Genomic DNA, 17,864 nt, shown 5'->3' with positions numbered 1-17,864 from the left:
GCGTATCACGTAGATGAGTTCTATTATTAAAAAATTGTCACTTAGGATTTCTGACCACCTTTGATAGACTTGACACTCAAGTGTCCTATGTTTTTGCAAATGTCCACCCACATCAGCACTCAAGTGCCATTTCAAGATCTGAGCTACCATAGGCATACTAGTGTGTCTAATCCGCGATTTTGGTTCATGCTTGGTGTGGTGGTCCCAGTTGTCGTTTGGATGGTCTTTGGAAGGGTAGGTCGCCTCACCTCCCATCCAAGCCATTCCTCTCCTCTTGAACCATAAGCCCAATTCTCGTTGGCTGAGTGTCGGCTGCACTGTTACTACGAACCCAGGGTTCTGCTGCGACAAAGCAGTTCTATGGGCCGTTCCTGTGCAAACCTGAGCCTCTCTTTGTCCCGCATTGTCTCCTTGGACCTTGGCCGGTTATGTTTCTTTACTCGTAATGGGCTTTTTTGGATGGTGCTTGGCTTGCACACTAGGTATTCGACGTATGGCTTCGTCCACTTCTGGTGCTGGTGGTCATCCCTAATCAGCACAACATGCTGTTGGAACTTCAAGGGGACGAAGCCCTTCATCCCGTCCTCATGGTAGCCCTCTTGTAGAGCCTCCAGGTCAGGTTGAGCGGGTTGGCCTTCCCCCGCAAGTTCCTGCCAGCCGTCGTGATAGAAGTAGAGCCTGGTTTATTTCGAAGAGGCCTTGGCAAAGAGACCAGCAGAGTAGGGATTCGAAACTCCCCCAGTCTCGCTCCTGGGCCAATGTTGCCAAACTTGCTACTAAAGGCTTTGATTTGGAATACATTCCGCCTACCATCATCAATAACAGGCCTGTTGTTGAACTTTCTGATGCTATTTTGGATGATGTTGATCCAAAGTTCTTTGAATGCCTTGTCGGCTACTTTGTTGGAAGGAAGCTTCATTTCAAGCTAGTGGAATCCCCCATTAAGAATGCTTGGGGCCCCAAAGTTCTGGAGATAATGGCAAATGGGCAAGGTTTCGTTTTCTTTCGGGTTCCTGATGCCGATTTTCAAGGGAAGGTATTGGAATGAGGCCCTCTCACGATCGCAAGAGTGCCTCTAATCTTATAGTAGTGGAAACCATCGCCGGAAATTAGAAAGAATGACCACTTGGTAGTCCCTGTTTGGATTCGATTAAAGAAACTCCCTGTTGCTTTCTGGTCTTCTCAGGGAATTAGCACAATGGCTAGTGCGGTGGGAAAACCGCTATATGTTGATTTGAGGACTGAGGAAAAGAATATGTTGGTATTTGCTCGTGTCTATGTTGAAATCTCAGCGAAGCAACCTTGTTGTGATGCTGTACAGGTGCTAGACCGAGGAGAGATGAGCTTTGTTGAAGTGGAATACGAGTGGAGGCCAAGTGCTTGTCTAAGCTATGGCATCTTCAGCCACACATGCTCAGCGCCTCCTACCTTGGCATTAGATGAAGTTGTGGGTCAACAAGTTCGTGTTGAATCTCCTATAGATGCAATTGAAGGCCCCCGAGCTATTGTCTCTAGTACGAACCAGGGCATGGGCGAGAGGAGTGATCTTCCCCAGCAATCTTCAAGACCTGTTGGTGGCTATTCAAATGAAGGTCAAGGGCAGGCGCTACCTATGGATGCGACTGGTGCCCAAGCAGCTATTCCTATCCCTGAACCATCGGTTTCTCAACCTTCTACAAGAGTTGAATCGGGATGGAAACAAGTAAAAGGAAAGAAGAAAAAGGCCCTTATGCCTAAGGATGCTACTGGAATACCTACTTCAGGTGAAGGTGCTCAACCCTTGAAGCTGAAGAATCCTGTACTAGCAAAGGATATGCCTCCCGCCCATTCTGATAAGCCACAGGTTCCCGCCCCTGTGAAGATTATTCCTCCTGCTCCTTCTAGAAAGACACAGTAATCCTGGAATGTCCCGAAGCCAAGTAGTGGCCGTCCTTTCCAGTTGCGGGTAGGTCCGAGCCTCCTGGTGCTTCTTCTACTTGGCCGAGATCGGGAGAGCTAGCTGGTGGTTCGGACAATGATGAGTAAGGATGATCTTCTGTCTCCCTGCCCTTCCTCGCCGACCGCCCCTCCTAATCATATGAAGCCTTTATCTATTCAAGACAAGCTGTTGACACCTATGCCCAAATCCCCCCCCCCTTCTGTTGTGCCTGCTCCAGTTTATAATCGACGCGGGCCTAGCAAGAAAAGGTAATCACTCTCCTTGTGTTTTTTGGATGTTCGTAGTTTTTTGGAATATTCAGGAACTTATGAATCCCCTGAGGAGGGCTGGAATAAGAAGTTTGGTTTCTTTAAATAACCTCTGTTTTAGTGGTATCTTGGAAACTAAGGTCCTGGAGTCCTTTTTCCTATCCATTTATGCTAGCCTTTTGATTGGTTGGAATTGGGTGGCGAATTATGATTACTCTCCTCGGCGTAGAATTTGGGTTGGTTGGATTCTAGCTCTGGTTAGATTTGAAGTGTCTTCTATAAATGCTAAGGCAATCCATGGCAGCTTGACTTTTATTTTGTCTAGTGTGGCTTGCTATATATCCGCGATTTACGGCGAGCATACCTTTTTGCGCCATCGACCCCTTTGGGCAGACCTTGTTCAAAAGAACAACATTTTGCAAGATTTGCCTTAACTGGTGGCGGGCGACTTTAATGCTATTAAAGACTCGACTAATCGTATGGGTAGCTTAGATACCTGGATTCCTTATTTCGATGAGTTCAGTGATTGCTTGGCTCAAACGGAGTTGGAGGATCTCAAGTATGTTGGTCTTTAATTTACCTAGTCCACCTCTTCAGGAGTGAATAGGAAGCAAAGGAAAATTAATCGGGTGTTGGTGAATTCTAAATTGAGGCTCGATTTCTCTTTCTCCTAAGCTTCTTTTTTGAATCTGGGTATTTTTGACCATACACCTATGGTGGTCAGAGTGCTACACCCGATTCATACAAGGAAGCCCTTTAAATTCTTCGACTTTTGGATGAAGCACTCGGATTTCAACTCTATTGTTAAGCAAGTTTGGGACAGTCCTGGAGTTGGGATTCTTATGTATAGGCTTGTTTGCAAGTTAAAGGCTCTCAAAGGCCAACTTAAGCTACTCAATAGAGAGCCCTTCTTTGACATTTCTGTGAGAACGACTGAAGCAAGGAATGCCCTTAGGCTTACCCAGCTTGCCCTCCATCAAGACCCATCCAGTGTTTCTCTTGCTGAGCTGGATAATGATTAGCATTGGTTGTTCGTTGTTTTGAGAAGTCAAGAGGAGTCATTCTACAGGCAAAAGTCCATAATCAAATGGCTCTAGGAAGGTGATAAAAAACAATAAGTTTTTCACCATTCTGTCAAATAGAAAATAGCTTCATAACAGAATTCTCTCGGTCAGGGACCCTTCCGGCTTGCTGATCACTGATCCGGATAGGGTGCAGCAAGTTTTTGTTACTTATTTCATTGACCTCTTAACACTTTAGGCTGTCCTCACAAAGCCTTTGTTGTAGGAATTGCGGGCACTTATCAGGCGTCCTCTCTCGGAGGAGCAGGTTAGTGTTTTTTTTCGCCCTGTGCTTGATTCTGAGATCCATGATACTTTATTTTCCCTCGCTAGAGGTAAGGCTCCTGGATCGGACAGTTTTACAGTTGAGTTCTTCAAAAGTTGTTGGGAGACTGTGGGCCTGTTGGTCTTGAATGCGATTAGGACTTTTTCTCTTCGAATAAACTCTTACGTGAAGTGAACAATACTATCCTAGCTTTGGTACCCAAGGTTCCCAATGCTTGTGCTTTTTCTGACTTTGGGCCCGTTGCATGTTGTAATACTTTATATAAAGTCATCACCAAGATTCTTGCCAACCGTCTAGCAGCTGTTCTTCGAGACCTCATAAGCCCTTCCCAAAATGTCTTCGTTAAAGGTAGGAGAATAAATGACAACATTCTTCTAGCCTAAGAACTTTTTGCGGATTTTCACCGAGATACTCATCTGCCCAAGTGCACAATTAAGGAGGATAAATGACAACATACGGTTGATTGGGATTTCCTTGAATCAACCCTTATAGCTTTTGGATTTCCCACCTAAATGACCCGGCTCATTATGGTATGTGTTCGTTCTCCAAAGTACTCCATCTCCATTAACAGGGAGCTTCATGGTTTCTTCTCTAGTGGTCGGGGCCTTCGACAAAAGGATCCTATGTCTCATTATCTTTTTACTTTGGTGATGGAGGTTTCCTCTGGGATTCTCAGTTCTCGCGCCTTGTATCCGAATTTTAAGTATTTTTGGATATGAAAAGGTCTAAAGTTGTCACATCTCTTTTTCGCGAATGATGGGCCTGTTTGGTTCGGCTTTAGGGAAATGTCATTGGGAGAATGCAAATACCTTTAAGGTAAAGGGGTTTGCGGAAATATTATACCATTTGGTAAATTATAACATTGAAAGGCAATTTAGCATAAACACAGTTTGGTAAAATTCACCTTTGTAATTGACTTTTGCTATTTTTTATTTTTTATTTAAGTCAGAAAATCAAATTTCGACGGCCGGCCAACCGCCAGCCAACCGGACAGCCGAGATCTAACCTCAAGACCGCCAAATCTGGCCACCAGACGGCCAGATCTGGCAGCCTTAGGTCTCAACCTCAGGCAGCGTCGCCTGAGGTCACTCGGACCCAGGCGGCGTCGCCTGGCTTGCGCCCACCAGGCGACATCGCCTGGGTCGCGAGTCCCGCCAACCCAGGTGGTGGTCACCGAGGACGCGGGACCCTCATGTGGCAGTGGCGGCTACCGGAGAAGCCAAACTCTTAGGCGGCGAGGAAGACGAAGAAGACAACGGAGAAGAAGATGAATAGTGAAAGGCATTTCCGAAATGCCAAATGCTCAAAGCTGGTCCTCCCCAATATTGGGCTTTCAACATTGGGGATGCTAACATTTGGCTAAGTAGCTTTCGAAAATGGTTGCCAAACACCAAATATTTTCCCCAAAGGGTTTTGAGAGCCCAAAGCCCCTTGGGAAAGCTGAACCAAACATGCCCGATGTCTTCTTATTTTGTCAGGTGGACTAGGCATCAGTTTCGTTATTAAAAAGAGGCCTCGACATTTTCTCTTCTTGGAGTGGCTTATTGTCGAATACAAGTAAAAGCGAAGTCTTCCTTGCAAGCAAATCCCCATCTCTTCGGAATTATATCCTTCTAGCCCTTGGTTTTTAGGAAGGTAAATTGCTGGTGAGGTATTTGGGGGTTCCGATCATCACTTCAAGGCTTGGCAAGACTGACTGTATCTCACTCGTTGATCGCATCACGACTAAGGTCCAATCTTGGGCCCAGCGATTCCTTTCATTCGCAGGTAGACTTCAACTGATCAGGTCAGTCCTTCACTCCATTCAAAGTTATTGGGCCAATGTGTTTATTCTTCCGTGTTCGATGCTTGATCGTATAGAACAAATTTTGCGGCAATTTCTTTGAAAATGTCCTACACTTAGTTCTGGTGGATCAAAAGTCGCTTGGGAGGAAGTTTGTCTCCTGAAAGCATAAGGAGGATTGGGTATTCGCAAGCTACGTGACTACAATAAAACTACAATGCTCAAGTACATTTAGATTCTTTTTACTTATAAGGAGTCGTGGTGGTGTATGTGGATTCACACGACTTTCTTAAAGAAGAAAAAAAATTTGGCTTCCCGCATTCCGTTTGTTTGTTCTTGGGCATGGAAGAAGATTTTGCAGTTAAGGCGGGAGTTTCAGTTATCCTTCTTCTAGGAAGTTGGTAATGGCTTCTCCATGTCACTATGGTATGACCATTGGCACCCGAGAGACCTGTTAAATTTAATTTTCTCGGACTCCTTCATTGATAGCTCAGGCTTCTCCAAACAAGCAACATTAGCGGATCTCTTTTCACCCTATGGTGATGCTCTCAAGACTATTTTGGAAGCTGGGAATCATTCTCTTCCGATCCTCTCTCGAATCCCTGATCGGTTTACCAGGCTTGGGAGCTCTTCTCGTGCTCTCACAGTAGCCTCAGCGTGGGAAGTCATTAGGAGGAAGAAGGATCATGTTCATTGGGCCTCGCTTATATGGAACGACTCGATTGCTCCTAGATTTCAATTCAACCTTTGGCTAATTATCAAAAACCGCTTATCCACCCAAGTTCTCCTTCTCTCTTACGGTAGAATTGACAGTGGGTTGTGTGCTTTTTGTAATACCAAACCGGATTATGTTGATCATTTGTTCTTTGACTATCACATCTCGGCAAGTCTCGCTTATTTTTGGGCTGCAAGATGTAATCTTCCGTGGAGAAACAGGTCCTGGTCGGAGAATCTCTTGTAGGCCTTGAAGTTCCTTCCTAGTAAGGATTTCCTCCATTGCATCACCAGTTTCTCTTTTGGAGCCTTGTGCCACCTAATTTGAAAAAAGCGAAACAGTATTGCTTTTCAGGGGGAGACCTTGGAATTGGCGACTTTAAAGAACTATCTCATCAAAGTGGTCAAGGACAAGGCTCTCACTTTCAGCAATATGATTGACAACCCTAGAAACAGGAGATTCTAGCGATCTCCTTCTTGCGATCTATTGATGCTATTGTCGTCATACTACTCGGCTTGTTGGTTGGTTCCGTTGCCGTTGTTGCTTTGGCCGTTTTGAAGACTGAAGACTGTCGGTCCTTGCTTCGTCCTCCATTTTGGCTCTTGTGGGCTTTCGCTAGCCTCATTCTCTTGTTTGTTGCTTAGTTGCCCGTTTCTTGTTTGGGCGTTCTTTCTTTTACATCGGCTCCCCTTCACTCATTCTGACTTATTGTCACTTTAAGTGAAAGTTTCTAGCGTCGATCTTTTGTAAATTTGGTTAAAGCTAATTATAATTTCTTACCTTTACCTATATGTATCACTTTCGTAACTTTTGGCACTTAAATTCTCCCATGTGTCAAGTTTTGACACTTCAGGTATCCGATACTTTATGATCTCTTATTCCACCTTCCTCATGAGATAAATTTATCTGACATATATCTCTCTTATATTTAACCTTATCCAGTCTTGAACAAGTACCAAATGCAGAATAAGATATATTTTATCCTAACAACCAAAGATAGCCTAATAGATTAGTGGCAACTCTAATATGAGCTAATTTGAATGTTTAATTAATTAAACAAAACCCCAAAGATGCAACTAGTATGGGCTTTAAGAGAATCAACACTAAGTACTTACTTGGGATGCAAATGATAACCATTTTATTTTAGACACAATTTCTGGCAAAAATAGATTTCAATATTTCTATTCCCTAGACGAGTTTCTAAGAAAAATACACATTGGATGATGAAAAAAAATTTATGTTTCGGAAACAGAAATTAAATCGATAATGGCACAAAAATTTTCCCTCCCGAGTGTAATGGGAGGTAGCCGAAAAGCAAGTGAACAACAGATAGCAAGAGGCAACCGAGGAAGGAGGGCCTACCTAGTAGTGAGAGTGAGTGACAAAAAGAGTTTTTATTTCCTAATTCTATCCCGAAATAGAAAAATATAAACTTTTTACTTCTCATTTCTATTTCAAATCTATTTTTTGACTAAAAATTTATTCTAGAACTAGAAAAAAAAAGTTACATTATCAAATAAATTTATGCTCCAAATCTGTTTTTAAGAATTGAAAAATAAATTTGGCAAGATATATAATGATTATCACATGCACCCTTAGTAATCCATTAACTTTCCTTTTGACTCTAGAAATGGTCACAACGTACCCGCTGCAATGTGCCACAGAAAAGATCGATCAATTTGATTGACTCACAGTCCCGTCATCTCCCTCCACAAATTGGTCATAACACCATTGTCAGTGTTTGTTTAGGAATCCATTAGCTTTCCTTTCGCAGTCACCTCTTGGAAAGTTTAGGAATCCATTAACTTTCCTTTGGCAGTTCATCGGCAAAAAAACGCTTCAAGTGCCATAACTTTGCCTAAAATGATACTTAAGTGCCATAACTTACAAAAAATATACTTAAGTGCCACATTCGAAGAAAAACGGATCATTTGAGTGCCACTCCGGCCAAAGTCCGGTCAAAACGCCGACGTGGCATTTTTCCGACGAAATGCGCTCAAAACGACGCCATTTTGCATGCCGACGTGGCCAAATAATGCAAAAACGGTGTCGTTTTGGGCTGACGTGGTAAAAATAATAATTAATTAATTAATTAAATTTAGTTAAAATATTAAAATAATAATAATTTTAAAAAAAGGAATGGGGAGGGGTGAGAGATTAGCCCTCGGCCACCGCCATCGCCGCCGCCGCCGCCGGGAAGGGTCGGCGGCGGCGGGGAGGGTCGGCCGGGGTCATCGGCCCTAGCCGGGCCGACAACCCGGGCCGACGTAGTCTCGCCCCAAATCGAGGCGAGGGTCGTAGGTCGCCCCAATGGGTAGCGGCCCTTGGCCCGGCCGGGCGAGGGCCGCGAGCCCCTAGATCCGGCGGCGAGGGCTCGCGGCCCTCGCCCAGATCCAACAAAGAAGGGTCGCCAACCCTCGCCGTTGGTCGGCCGAGGTCGCGACCCCGGCCGGGCCCGGCGACCCCGGACGACCCTCCCCCGCCCCCCCGTCGCCGGCCCTTCTTGGCGGCGGTGAGGGCTAATCCCTCAACCGCCTTCCCTCGTTCCTTTTTTTTTTTAATATTTAACTAAATTTAATTTTAAAATTATTATTTTGAATATTTTAACTAAATTTAATTTAATTATTTTTTTACCACGGCCCAAAAACGACGTCATTTTTGCATTATTTGGCCACATCAAGATGCAAAAAACGGCGTCGCTTTGGGCTCGGTTCGTCGGAAAATACCGCGTCAACGTTTTGACCGGATTTTGATCACATTGACACTCAAGTGATCAATTTTACTCCGATTTTGACACTTAAGTGTACCTTTCGTAAGTTATGACACTTAAGTGTCCATTTAAACAAAGTTAAGGCGCACTCAAGGGTCCGCACGTCGCAGTTCACCTCTTCAAAAGTCGCGACATACCGCTAGCAAATAAGATTAATCAATTTGATCGACTCACTATTCCTGCCATCTCCCTCCAAAGATTGGCCACGACATCCTGGTAGACATCCTGGTAGACACGTCATCTTGAGCAATCACCGTTTAAACTAGATTGCGCCTGTAAGCTCTCGCATGCCCTTGTTTCTTCTTTTGATTTTCCGATTTTATGGGCCAAAGCTTTCCTTACCATTTCAGTGAATACTCCAGGAAAAATCACTCTAGAAGAAGTGAAACATTCAGCTGTTGTGCTTTACCAAAAAAAAAAAAAAAACTTTACCAAAAAACATTCAGCTGTTGTGCATCTTAAGAGCAACTGCAATAAACGTGACTGGAACATGAACTGAATCTTTAGTATTGGCCCAAGGAAATGGAGCCAGGATAGCATTAACAGACCAATCTCCAGACTCCACCCAACAATAAACCCATGAGTAAATCCAATCATGACCAAACTCAATCAGGCTGTTCCAGTCGACAAGAGGCTTTGGCCAACAAGGAACTCAATAGTGAAATCCGAGTCTACAGAAGACACCAATTCTCACCCTTACAGCATAAAGCTTAAAGTTGTCAGCACGTCAAAAGACTAAACTTCTTCAATGAAGGACTGCTGGTTCTGGTGTGTGTTATAGTTCACTTTATACATATATCTTAGAGAATTTAAGAATGACACATTATGGACAACAAAAAATCGCTATCTGATCAGGGTGTCGGAAAAGAAAGTAGAAATCGAGGCAGCAGCACCACTACTTACTGCTGTGTGGTATGATGACCGTTAAGTCCACCTAAATTTCTCCTTCATGCGTGCTAATAATTTAAATTTCTCTTCAGCTTCAACCTGCTGGCGAATGTCATCTCTTGACGCCCGGTCCGGGTGAAATTTCAGCAAGGCTCGTTTATAAGCTGCATGTACCTGAAAAACCAACATCATAATCCTCGTTACAAAGGCTGATAGAAAGAAATATGAGACCAATGAAATTTCAGTCAACTCCTGTGGAAGCCATTTGCGTCTAACAAAGAATAAGTAACTTGCCTCCTGTGGTAAGGGACAAAAACTGCCTCCAATAAGTATCCCCAGTCCACGAAGTAACGAGGCCATATCAGTGCAAGTTATTTCCAGTTTAGATATCTCCTTCCTTATTTCAGCACGAAGTTGCTCTTTCAGGTTCATATTTTCCTCATCCTGCACATTAAATCAGTTCCAATAAACAAAAAAGATTTAGTTGCAGCATTTAAAGAAGGAAAAACTTTTACATCACAAAATGAGATTATATACTGCCAATTTGTGATGACCAATTTAATGAAATCATCATAAATGTCACATCTCTCTCATCCATTTCTATGAGAAATGCTTCCAATCAATAGACGAGCCATGCCACATATCCTGAATAGGCATTCTGAAATGGTCTGACTGAGACAGGATGGCATGGCTATATTACAACCAACTCGAGGACTTTTAAAATGCCGATAGCGCAAACGGAATTAGTTTTGCTTGTCCAAGTAGGAGCATTTATCATTTTCAGTAATAAATATTACGCGACATTAAAAGTTCCATGTTTTTTCGTTAAAAAGGGAAATGGACAGTAAATAAAGTCACTCCTATGAAAAAAAATGGGCACATGTTAGATGAAAATAGCTTCAGAGCACATATATATGATGATTATAATATCAACCTTCTTTTGTGACTGCCTCATTTCTTCTACCCGCTGCTTTTGCCTTCTTTCCATGTCCAATAATCGCATAGTTTCAGCTTTTTTTTTCTTCCGCAACCTGTGGGCCTCTTCTGCCTGCAGAACAACACCCGTAAATAAGCACACGTTCTTGTATAGCAATATCAAGAGAACAATCAACTCATTAAAATTGCAGACTTTAACAAATACAAGGTAAATCATACAAAGCATGCTTTAGTAAATCATACAAAGCATGCTTTTGAAGACAAGAAAAAGTTATTTCGAATACAAATAAACTGCATTACACCCCACCAACACTTTTCTTGATGCCATAGATCAACATAGGCATAGAGGTACCAAGAAAAGTAGGTCAAGAACTGAGACTGGAAGTGCATGGCAAAGATTCAAGGCCACAACTTTTTTCACAAGAATGTCTTCTGAATAACCAAAAGATTGATATTTCAAGTATTTCATCATCTCGGATATAAAACTCTTTTAGTACAGGAATGTCTATGTCAGCCATCAATGAAGCTGATCTTCCATTTCAACGCGGCGTCATCAACAACAGCAAAGACTTCTCAAAGCACAAAAGATGTAATAAATTCGGAACCATCACGTAAAGTTAAGGAGGTAAAATCAATCACCATACATTCAGAACAGGACATTCGACCTATATACATGCAATCAGGAGTCCATCAATGCCTATTAGCATCCCAAATCAAAGACGAAGGGCAAGAATAAGTAAGTACATCTCGGACAGAAAAATGATCAGAACAAATCGGTAAAAACCCATGCAGAAGATTGAATGTACTTAACCTACTTAAACATTAAGTTATTAAGTATGGTCCAACCTGTAGTTGTAATTGCCGCTGCCGAGATGCCCATTCTTCCTCTACTGCTCGCTTGTATTCATCAGTTTCCTTAAGCATTTCCCGTCCATTAATAATGTCCTTTTGGACACTAAGCACATAATCACCATCTTGGTATTTTGCACTACAATCAGCTTGTACTTTGCCTGTATGGCAGGAGTTTGGCACCAATGGTTTGCCAGCAAGAATATCTGTGCCAGGACCAGTTCTTTCATGCACTACTTCATCTGGAACAGAACTGTTGCTGTGAAAACGCTTATTCTGTAACCCATCACCCGCATGAATATCTCTTTCACCATCAGATTCATCGAGGATGTCCCTGGCCGGGTTAACATTGTCAAAACAAGATTTTCCCATACCATTGTATTCTCTGCCCACAGTATTATTTTGTCTATTTGCTCTGTCTTCACTAAACGATAAAGAGGGCTCCTCATGATCATGTCCGACTCCTGAATTGACAGGAAACCCCTCACCAGAAGAAAAATTTTCTTTTGCTTTTGTACTGTGTGAACTAGAACATGCTGGATTAGACGAGTTATGTTCTTCTCCACTCACGCAAGCATCAGTATGTAAGCCAGAAGCCTTAACTTGATCTTCCGAATGAAGATGCTTATTAAAGGTATCATGTTTTCTTTTTGAAAAAGCACTTTCCCACTGTTCACGAAGCTTCCCACAGGGATCTTCCACAACCTCACAATCAGAGAAATCACTATCAAAGGAGACATCTTCCGAAACAGGACTGAGACCATATCGATTTCTACAGGGAGCTTCACCTTCACCACTAGGGGAGTTCTTGCTCCTAGATGACTTTGAAGCACAACAGTCCTCAGGAACAACACGACATTCATCGGCATCGGAGTCAGCAGATTCTCCCAAGTTGGAGGAGGGAGAGGACCTTCTGCTTGATGTGGCATCACTATCTGACTCACCACTACCTGCCACACTGGGTCCAGGAAGCTCAACATCCCCATCATCGTCATCATCAATACTAATTACACCCTCATATGGAAACCCCCTATTCTTTTGCGATACACCAGCACCTCGCAACTTCTCCTGTACAGATTCAGGGGCATCAATAATAATAACCTCATCGAAATCATCACAATCCACATCGATGAGGACAATGTTTTCAAAATTCCTTTTCACATTGCAACTAACTGGAATTGTCTTGCCAGCACAAGCTCTAGGATGCCAATCTGTGGATATTCTTTTTCCTCTCATTTCCTTCTGCAAAGAGAGATGTCACAGATGCATGAGTTTCCACTCAAAAATAAGCATGAGTTTAGAAAATTAGAAAACAGAATTTGTTCCATGTCCCAAACTTTGCTAGGAAAAGAAACGAAATGTCGCTACTAGTAACTGAAAACACTTTGTGTTGAAATCATGCAAAGTGAAAATGTATAGACGATAGTTTTCCCAGATGACTTGAAGACTCGACAGAGAACAAACCATTGACCTAACTGTAAAAAAGTACAGATCATTTATTAACACACAAAAAATTATCAAAGCACAAACTGATCACGCGGTAAAAACTAAATTTAAATTGACTCTTTGTTCGAACATCTCCATAAATGTCCGTCCTTCTATACTTGAATACGATAAACCGCTGACCGAAAAATCTTCATTAGGCTGATCCTTCTAGACATTCAAAAACCAAATCCAATAGCTACACACGAATGGAGATTATAACTATGCAAATCGTCATCTCCCAATCAATCCAATTCCCGGAGCTTACGATGTTATGACTTATGAGCGCCCAGCTCCAATACAACTCCACCGCTAGCAACAAAAGTGAGACCAATACATACGCAGTCGCACAATCATAATTAGGGCTACGAAATGCTCCCAGTAATCAAGAGGAACCTATTTTCCACCTATCAGAAGATCAAACTACAGGACAAATCAGCAAAAAAGAAGCCGCGATGCATGTTCGAGATTCAGCCACGAAGCGCATATCAAAGCTTCATCGGGATCGACGCCAGTACCACGTCCCGCCGTAGTACCCAAAAAAAACAAAAACCCATGATTACAGGGTACAATCCCATCTCACCGGCGCGGAAAATCAGGCAAGAACACGGACAAGGGAAGACGGAACGACCTCGGAGACGACGAAATCACCACCGAAATTGAACCCGGAAACGTTCGAGCAAAAGCGAATCCAAATCGGGGACCCACAAAACGGAGGGCAAGGGAAACCGGGAAGACTCACCTCGGCGCAGCGGCGGCCGCGCGGCTCATCCGGCAATTGCGAATCGACGGCGGACTGCGAACACCGATCGAGAGCTAGGGTTCCGAAATTTAACCCCGCATTCGAGCTCTTCTTCTCCTCTCCTTTTTCCTTACTATTTCTCGGGCAATTTCTGGGGGACATGGAGACGGGCGTGGCGACGGGGGCGAGTTTTTATCTTCTTTTTTTTTTTTTTTTTTTCCCACGCGAGTTACGGCGATACGAGAGGGAGAGGGAGACCGGTCGGTGACGCGACCGGGTTCTCACGGCGCCGTTATGACGCGGGCGGCGGGGCCCACCGAGGGGTCCGTGATTGGTCGTTGCCGTCGGAGGTCGTCACCGACGTGTCTGCGGCGCGGGAAAAGACGAGGAAAGTGACGGAGTACGGGTGGGGCGGTCGGGAGTTTGGTTCGGCGGAGTCGAGGTCTACTTTTCTTGGTCTTTTTTGACTTTTCGGGTTTTTTTGGTACACGTATTTCGGATTTTCACCACAAAAAAATAAATAAATAATGGACAAATTATAAAATCTAGAGCACTTGTTAGGGAAAATGAACTCGAATTGTGCGAGATTCGATTTGAATTAGTCAATTATCGTTACTTCTTATAATTAAATTATTCGATACGCTTTTTGTGCGATGTATTCAAGATTTCCTAGTCGTTCTTGCATAATGGAAGTTTGGGGCGGAGGGCAAGCCGACAAGGGGGAAAGTTCAGGACAATGAAGAAATGACGAGTCAACTTCTGGTTTCGATGAAAATGCAGCATATAAAAAGAAAATATGTATTAATTATATATATATTTTTTTCTTTTAATATGTATATTCATGGGCAAGCCCAAGGGCCAATACATGGGCAAGCCCATCTGCTAATCTTTTGGGCCTTCTTGATCTGTATCCCGCACACAGCATTTGGACATGACCCAGCAAAATGGTCCATTTGTTCTGCTCTGTGGATTGAGGGGCAGCTCCTTTTAGTTGCAGATTGTCACTGGAGATTTTGGTCAACTCTGCGAGGGGGAAAAGTCCAGGGCAAGAAGCACTTCAATGGGAGTCCTGAAATTCTCCATTATTAGTATTAGTATCTCGCCCTTCCGGCAATTCGTGAATGATCCTAGCAGGAAAAACATACACAAGTAGATAATTTTTTAAGTTATGAAAGTGTCTTACAGTGGAAATAGAGGATATAGTAGGCAACCATTAATTGATCGCATCCTTTTCTCGGCATATGGTGACTACGGCGGTCGACAAGGATCTTCTGTGGAAGATGAGCATAAATGAGCTCGGATTTGGATCTGGTTTGCTTGTCATCCTAGGCTAGCATTGCCCTCATACAGACACTGCTCCTCTCAGTACATTCGAAATTCAACATGAACATTCAGGGTCACCAAGGAGTTCCCATCCCCGAGCTGATGTTTTGTGTTTCAAGGTAGCAAGATATCGTGCTTCTATGTGTGGCTTAATCGCGTATCGGTAAAATAACCAGAAGAACAATGTCAAGAGCTGAGGTGGTGTGAATGATTTTCAGTTCATGCAGCAAGAGACTCCAGAACACCAAGAACCAGCAGGATTGAACATTCAATCAATCTAGAACAATTTTCGTGATCCGTTTTAGTCTGTGAATATTGCATGTGCGAAGGCCAATCCCATCATCTGAAGTGGGCAACAGGACTCTTTTAACACTGGAAATTTCCTAATCTTTAGGTTTGGGGAAGAAAGTTCGTGCTGGAAATTGTGAGGTTTCAACCACAGAAAACGAAAACCAAGATCAGATTTCGGTCGATGGTCCTTATATAGGACTTCTGTAAACCTGAAGCTGTCTTCAGGAATTTGATGTCCTTGATCGCAAAGGTCTATATTTGCAAATTGAATGGTAGTGAAGTTGCAGTCACACCGAGTTAAGGAAAAGGACAGCAAAAGCCACAACATTTGATAGTTCTTTGATATCTTATTTCACAGACCAAAGAGAATTTACACAGCAACACATATCCATTTTCATGGAGATCACCAGGCACTCCCTTCGCATTTTACCTGCTCCATTCAATGAGATCTTGTCGCATTATCCTGGGAAGCACAAGCGGCCACATTACTCATCACGGAAGGCATCACCAGAGGCGATAGCAGAGGGATTGGATCTTTATTCTGATAAAACGAAGACGACGAAGAGGAGGAGGACATCGACGAACCTAAGCTACATCCCCCTTCACCGGATTCGTCCCTCCCCAGGAGTGAAATCTGCGGCTTCAGTGGCAGAGGACACGGAGCTTTCTGCCGCAACCGGCTAGTAGGCCTCCTGCAGGCATAGACATCCTTGTGAATGCCCATTTGGAAGCCCGGAAACTCAGAACCTGAGTCCTCGGCATTGCTTCCTCGAGCTGATATCATCTGGCCAATGAATGACCCAAGAGAGAAAATTGTCAGTGCTACGACTGCGATGGTTATAAGCTCAATTATGTTTTCCTAGCTTGAGTATGTGACTCTCAGAGTCTCAGCAATAGGCGCTCTATCCGATCTAGACATTGAGGACTAATCGGCACTCGAGAAAGTGGCACATCCACTGCGCGGATATAGAGGATCGACGAATCATTGTACGACGGCACAGCATCTTTATTAAAAAAAGGAGAGAAACAGTGAATGGTGGTGATGTGATGGACTTGGTTTTCAGTGAACGATTCATGTGGGGGAGTGTTGATTGCTTTTGCGGTAAGGAACAATGAATTGTTTTTCTCGGGCCGCTTCATGTGACGGTAGAATCAGACGGCAAAACTTTTTTTTTTTTCAGTGACTGATTGAAGATGCAGAAGAAGCACATGAACGCCATTTGAATATATCAGTTGCTCTGGCTCTGACATTTTTCTTCATCAACTTTGAGACATATCGACAGGCTCCTTAGGGAATGGACGGATAGTGGGTATTATCTTATTCGACTTCGGTAAGCCCACAGTTGATGTACATAGGGAACTGATGTTGCGTTGATTAGTATAATCATTCGAGTCGGCTTTGACCGGTCAAACACCGTAGATTCTGCAATGATTGTCTTGCCAACCTAGTTCATCGAACGGCAATCACAGCACAGGCAAAGCATTAACCCTTTGCAAGAAAAAAATGCGATCGTTGACCGTTCAATAGCAGTCTAAATTCAAAGCACATCTTTCGGTATCCCCTAGCAACTGGTATGAGGCTAAATTAGGAGGCTAGTTCCAGAATCTAGAGCCATCGAACAACAGTAAAATTCAATTAACTTGGGATCATTAGGCGTGGCTTCAGATTAATCCTGAGAGGCCATTTGGAATTTCAGACTACAAACGGCGGTCCACATGGCAAAACCCCCTTGCAGCGGTTGCACGGGACAGATCATGGTTATGCCGTTCGGTCGCCGTTGAGAACATGTGAGAACAAGAGTTAAGCATTTGTCTCTCTCTACTTCGCACCAACTCCAGAAAACATGGTCGTAAAGGCTGTTCGAGTCGCTTTCTCGTTTGGAACACGAAAGGATTTTAGTAGGACCGTTTTGAGCTGTCCTGGGAAAGAAATCGGTGGACTGGACTCATTACGTATCCAACTAACAGTTTGGTCGCACCAACAATCATCACCCAGAATCGAACCTTCACATCACTCCAGTGCATAAAATTGAAGCGTATCTATCATATGATCTACAGCCCGAGAAAAAGCAAAAAGCAAGATATGATAACACCAGTAGAGTTTGAAGTATTACCAATTTCTCTTTTCATACAGTGCTGCATTCTGCAGCGACCCCGGAAATCATCAACTGATATTGACAGACATTCAAATGGCCAAGCCATCTAATTATCTTCGTCTCTCTTTTAAGTGTGCCTAGGAAAAGGAGGCTATATGAACCTCACAGAAGCGAGCTCTCAGTTCACGAGAGATAGACATATCCAAAATTTAGGTATGTTTGTTCATTCAGTACCATATCAAGTTGCCCTACTAAGGAAGCGTTTATGTCGATCGGCCATGGCCAAAGGTGGGACTGCTTTGGCATCCACGGAATGAGATTTTAAATGGCCGCCGCTGTCAGATAGAGATGTTAGACGCCCCATCCGAATCCAACTGCAGATGGAACACCCAACTCCGGGTGTTCCAGCACATATCCAGCCACATCCTGTTTGATTGACCAGTCGTAGCAAATGG

General features: G+C 43.5%; 1 protein-coding gene across 1 annotated transcript; it reads right to left on the bottom strand.

Moving 5' to 3' along the window:
• Positions 1-9,282: 9,282 nt before the first annotated feature.
• LOC104453877 lies at positions 9,283-13,876 on the bottom strand. Its single transcript, XM_010068510.3, has 5 exons — positions 13,700-13,876; positions 11,473-12,717; positions 10,625-10,738; positions 9,985-10,134; positions 9,283-9,864 (listed from the first exon to the last, which is right to left on the bottom strand). The coding sequence occupies exons 1-5, from the start codon at positions 13,859-13,861 to the stop codon at positions 9,727-9,729; spliced, it is 1,809 nt and encodes a 602-aa protein (XP_010066812.1). The 5' UTR covers positions 13,862-13,876; the 3' UTR covers positions 9,283-9,726.
• Positions 13,877-17,864: the final 3,988 nt, after the last annotated feature.

Source organism: Eucalyptus grandis, chromosome 7 (assembly GCF_016545825.1).
Source record: "Eucalyptus grandis isolate ANBG69807.140 chromosome 7, ASM1654582v1, whole genome shotgun sequence".
NCBI lineage: Eukaryota > Viridiplantae > Streptophyta > Magnoliopsida > Myrtales > Myrtaceae > Eucalyptus > Eucalyptus grandis.
The sequence above is the reverse complement of the archived record's forward strand: the minus strand, read 5'-3'. Positions and strand labels throughout refer to the sequence as shown.

Coding starts and splice junctions, on each gene's coding strand:
- LOC104453877 (XM_010068510.3), bottom strand. CDS start 13,861: ATGTCCCCCAGAAATTGCCCGAGAAATAGTAAGGAAAAAGGAGAGGAG. Junction 10,135..10,624: donor TGAGGCAGTCACAAAAGAAG/GTTGATATTATA, acceptor TTTAATGTGCAG/GATGAGGAAAATATGAACCT. Junction 9,865..9,984: donor TTTGTCCCTTACCACAGGAG/GCAAGTTACTTA, acceptor TTGGTTTTTCAG/GTACATGCAGCTTATAAACG.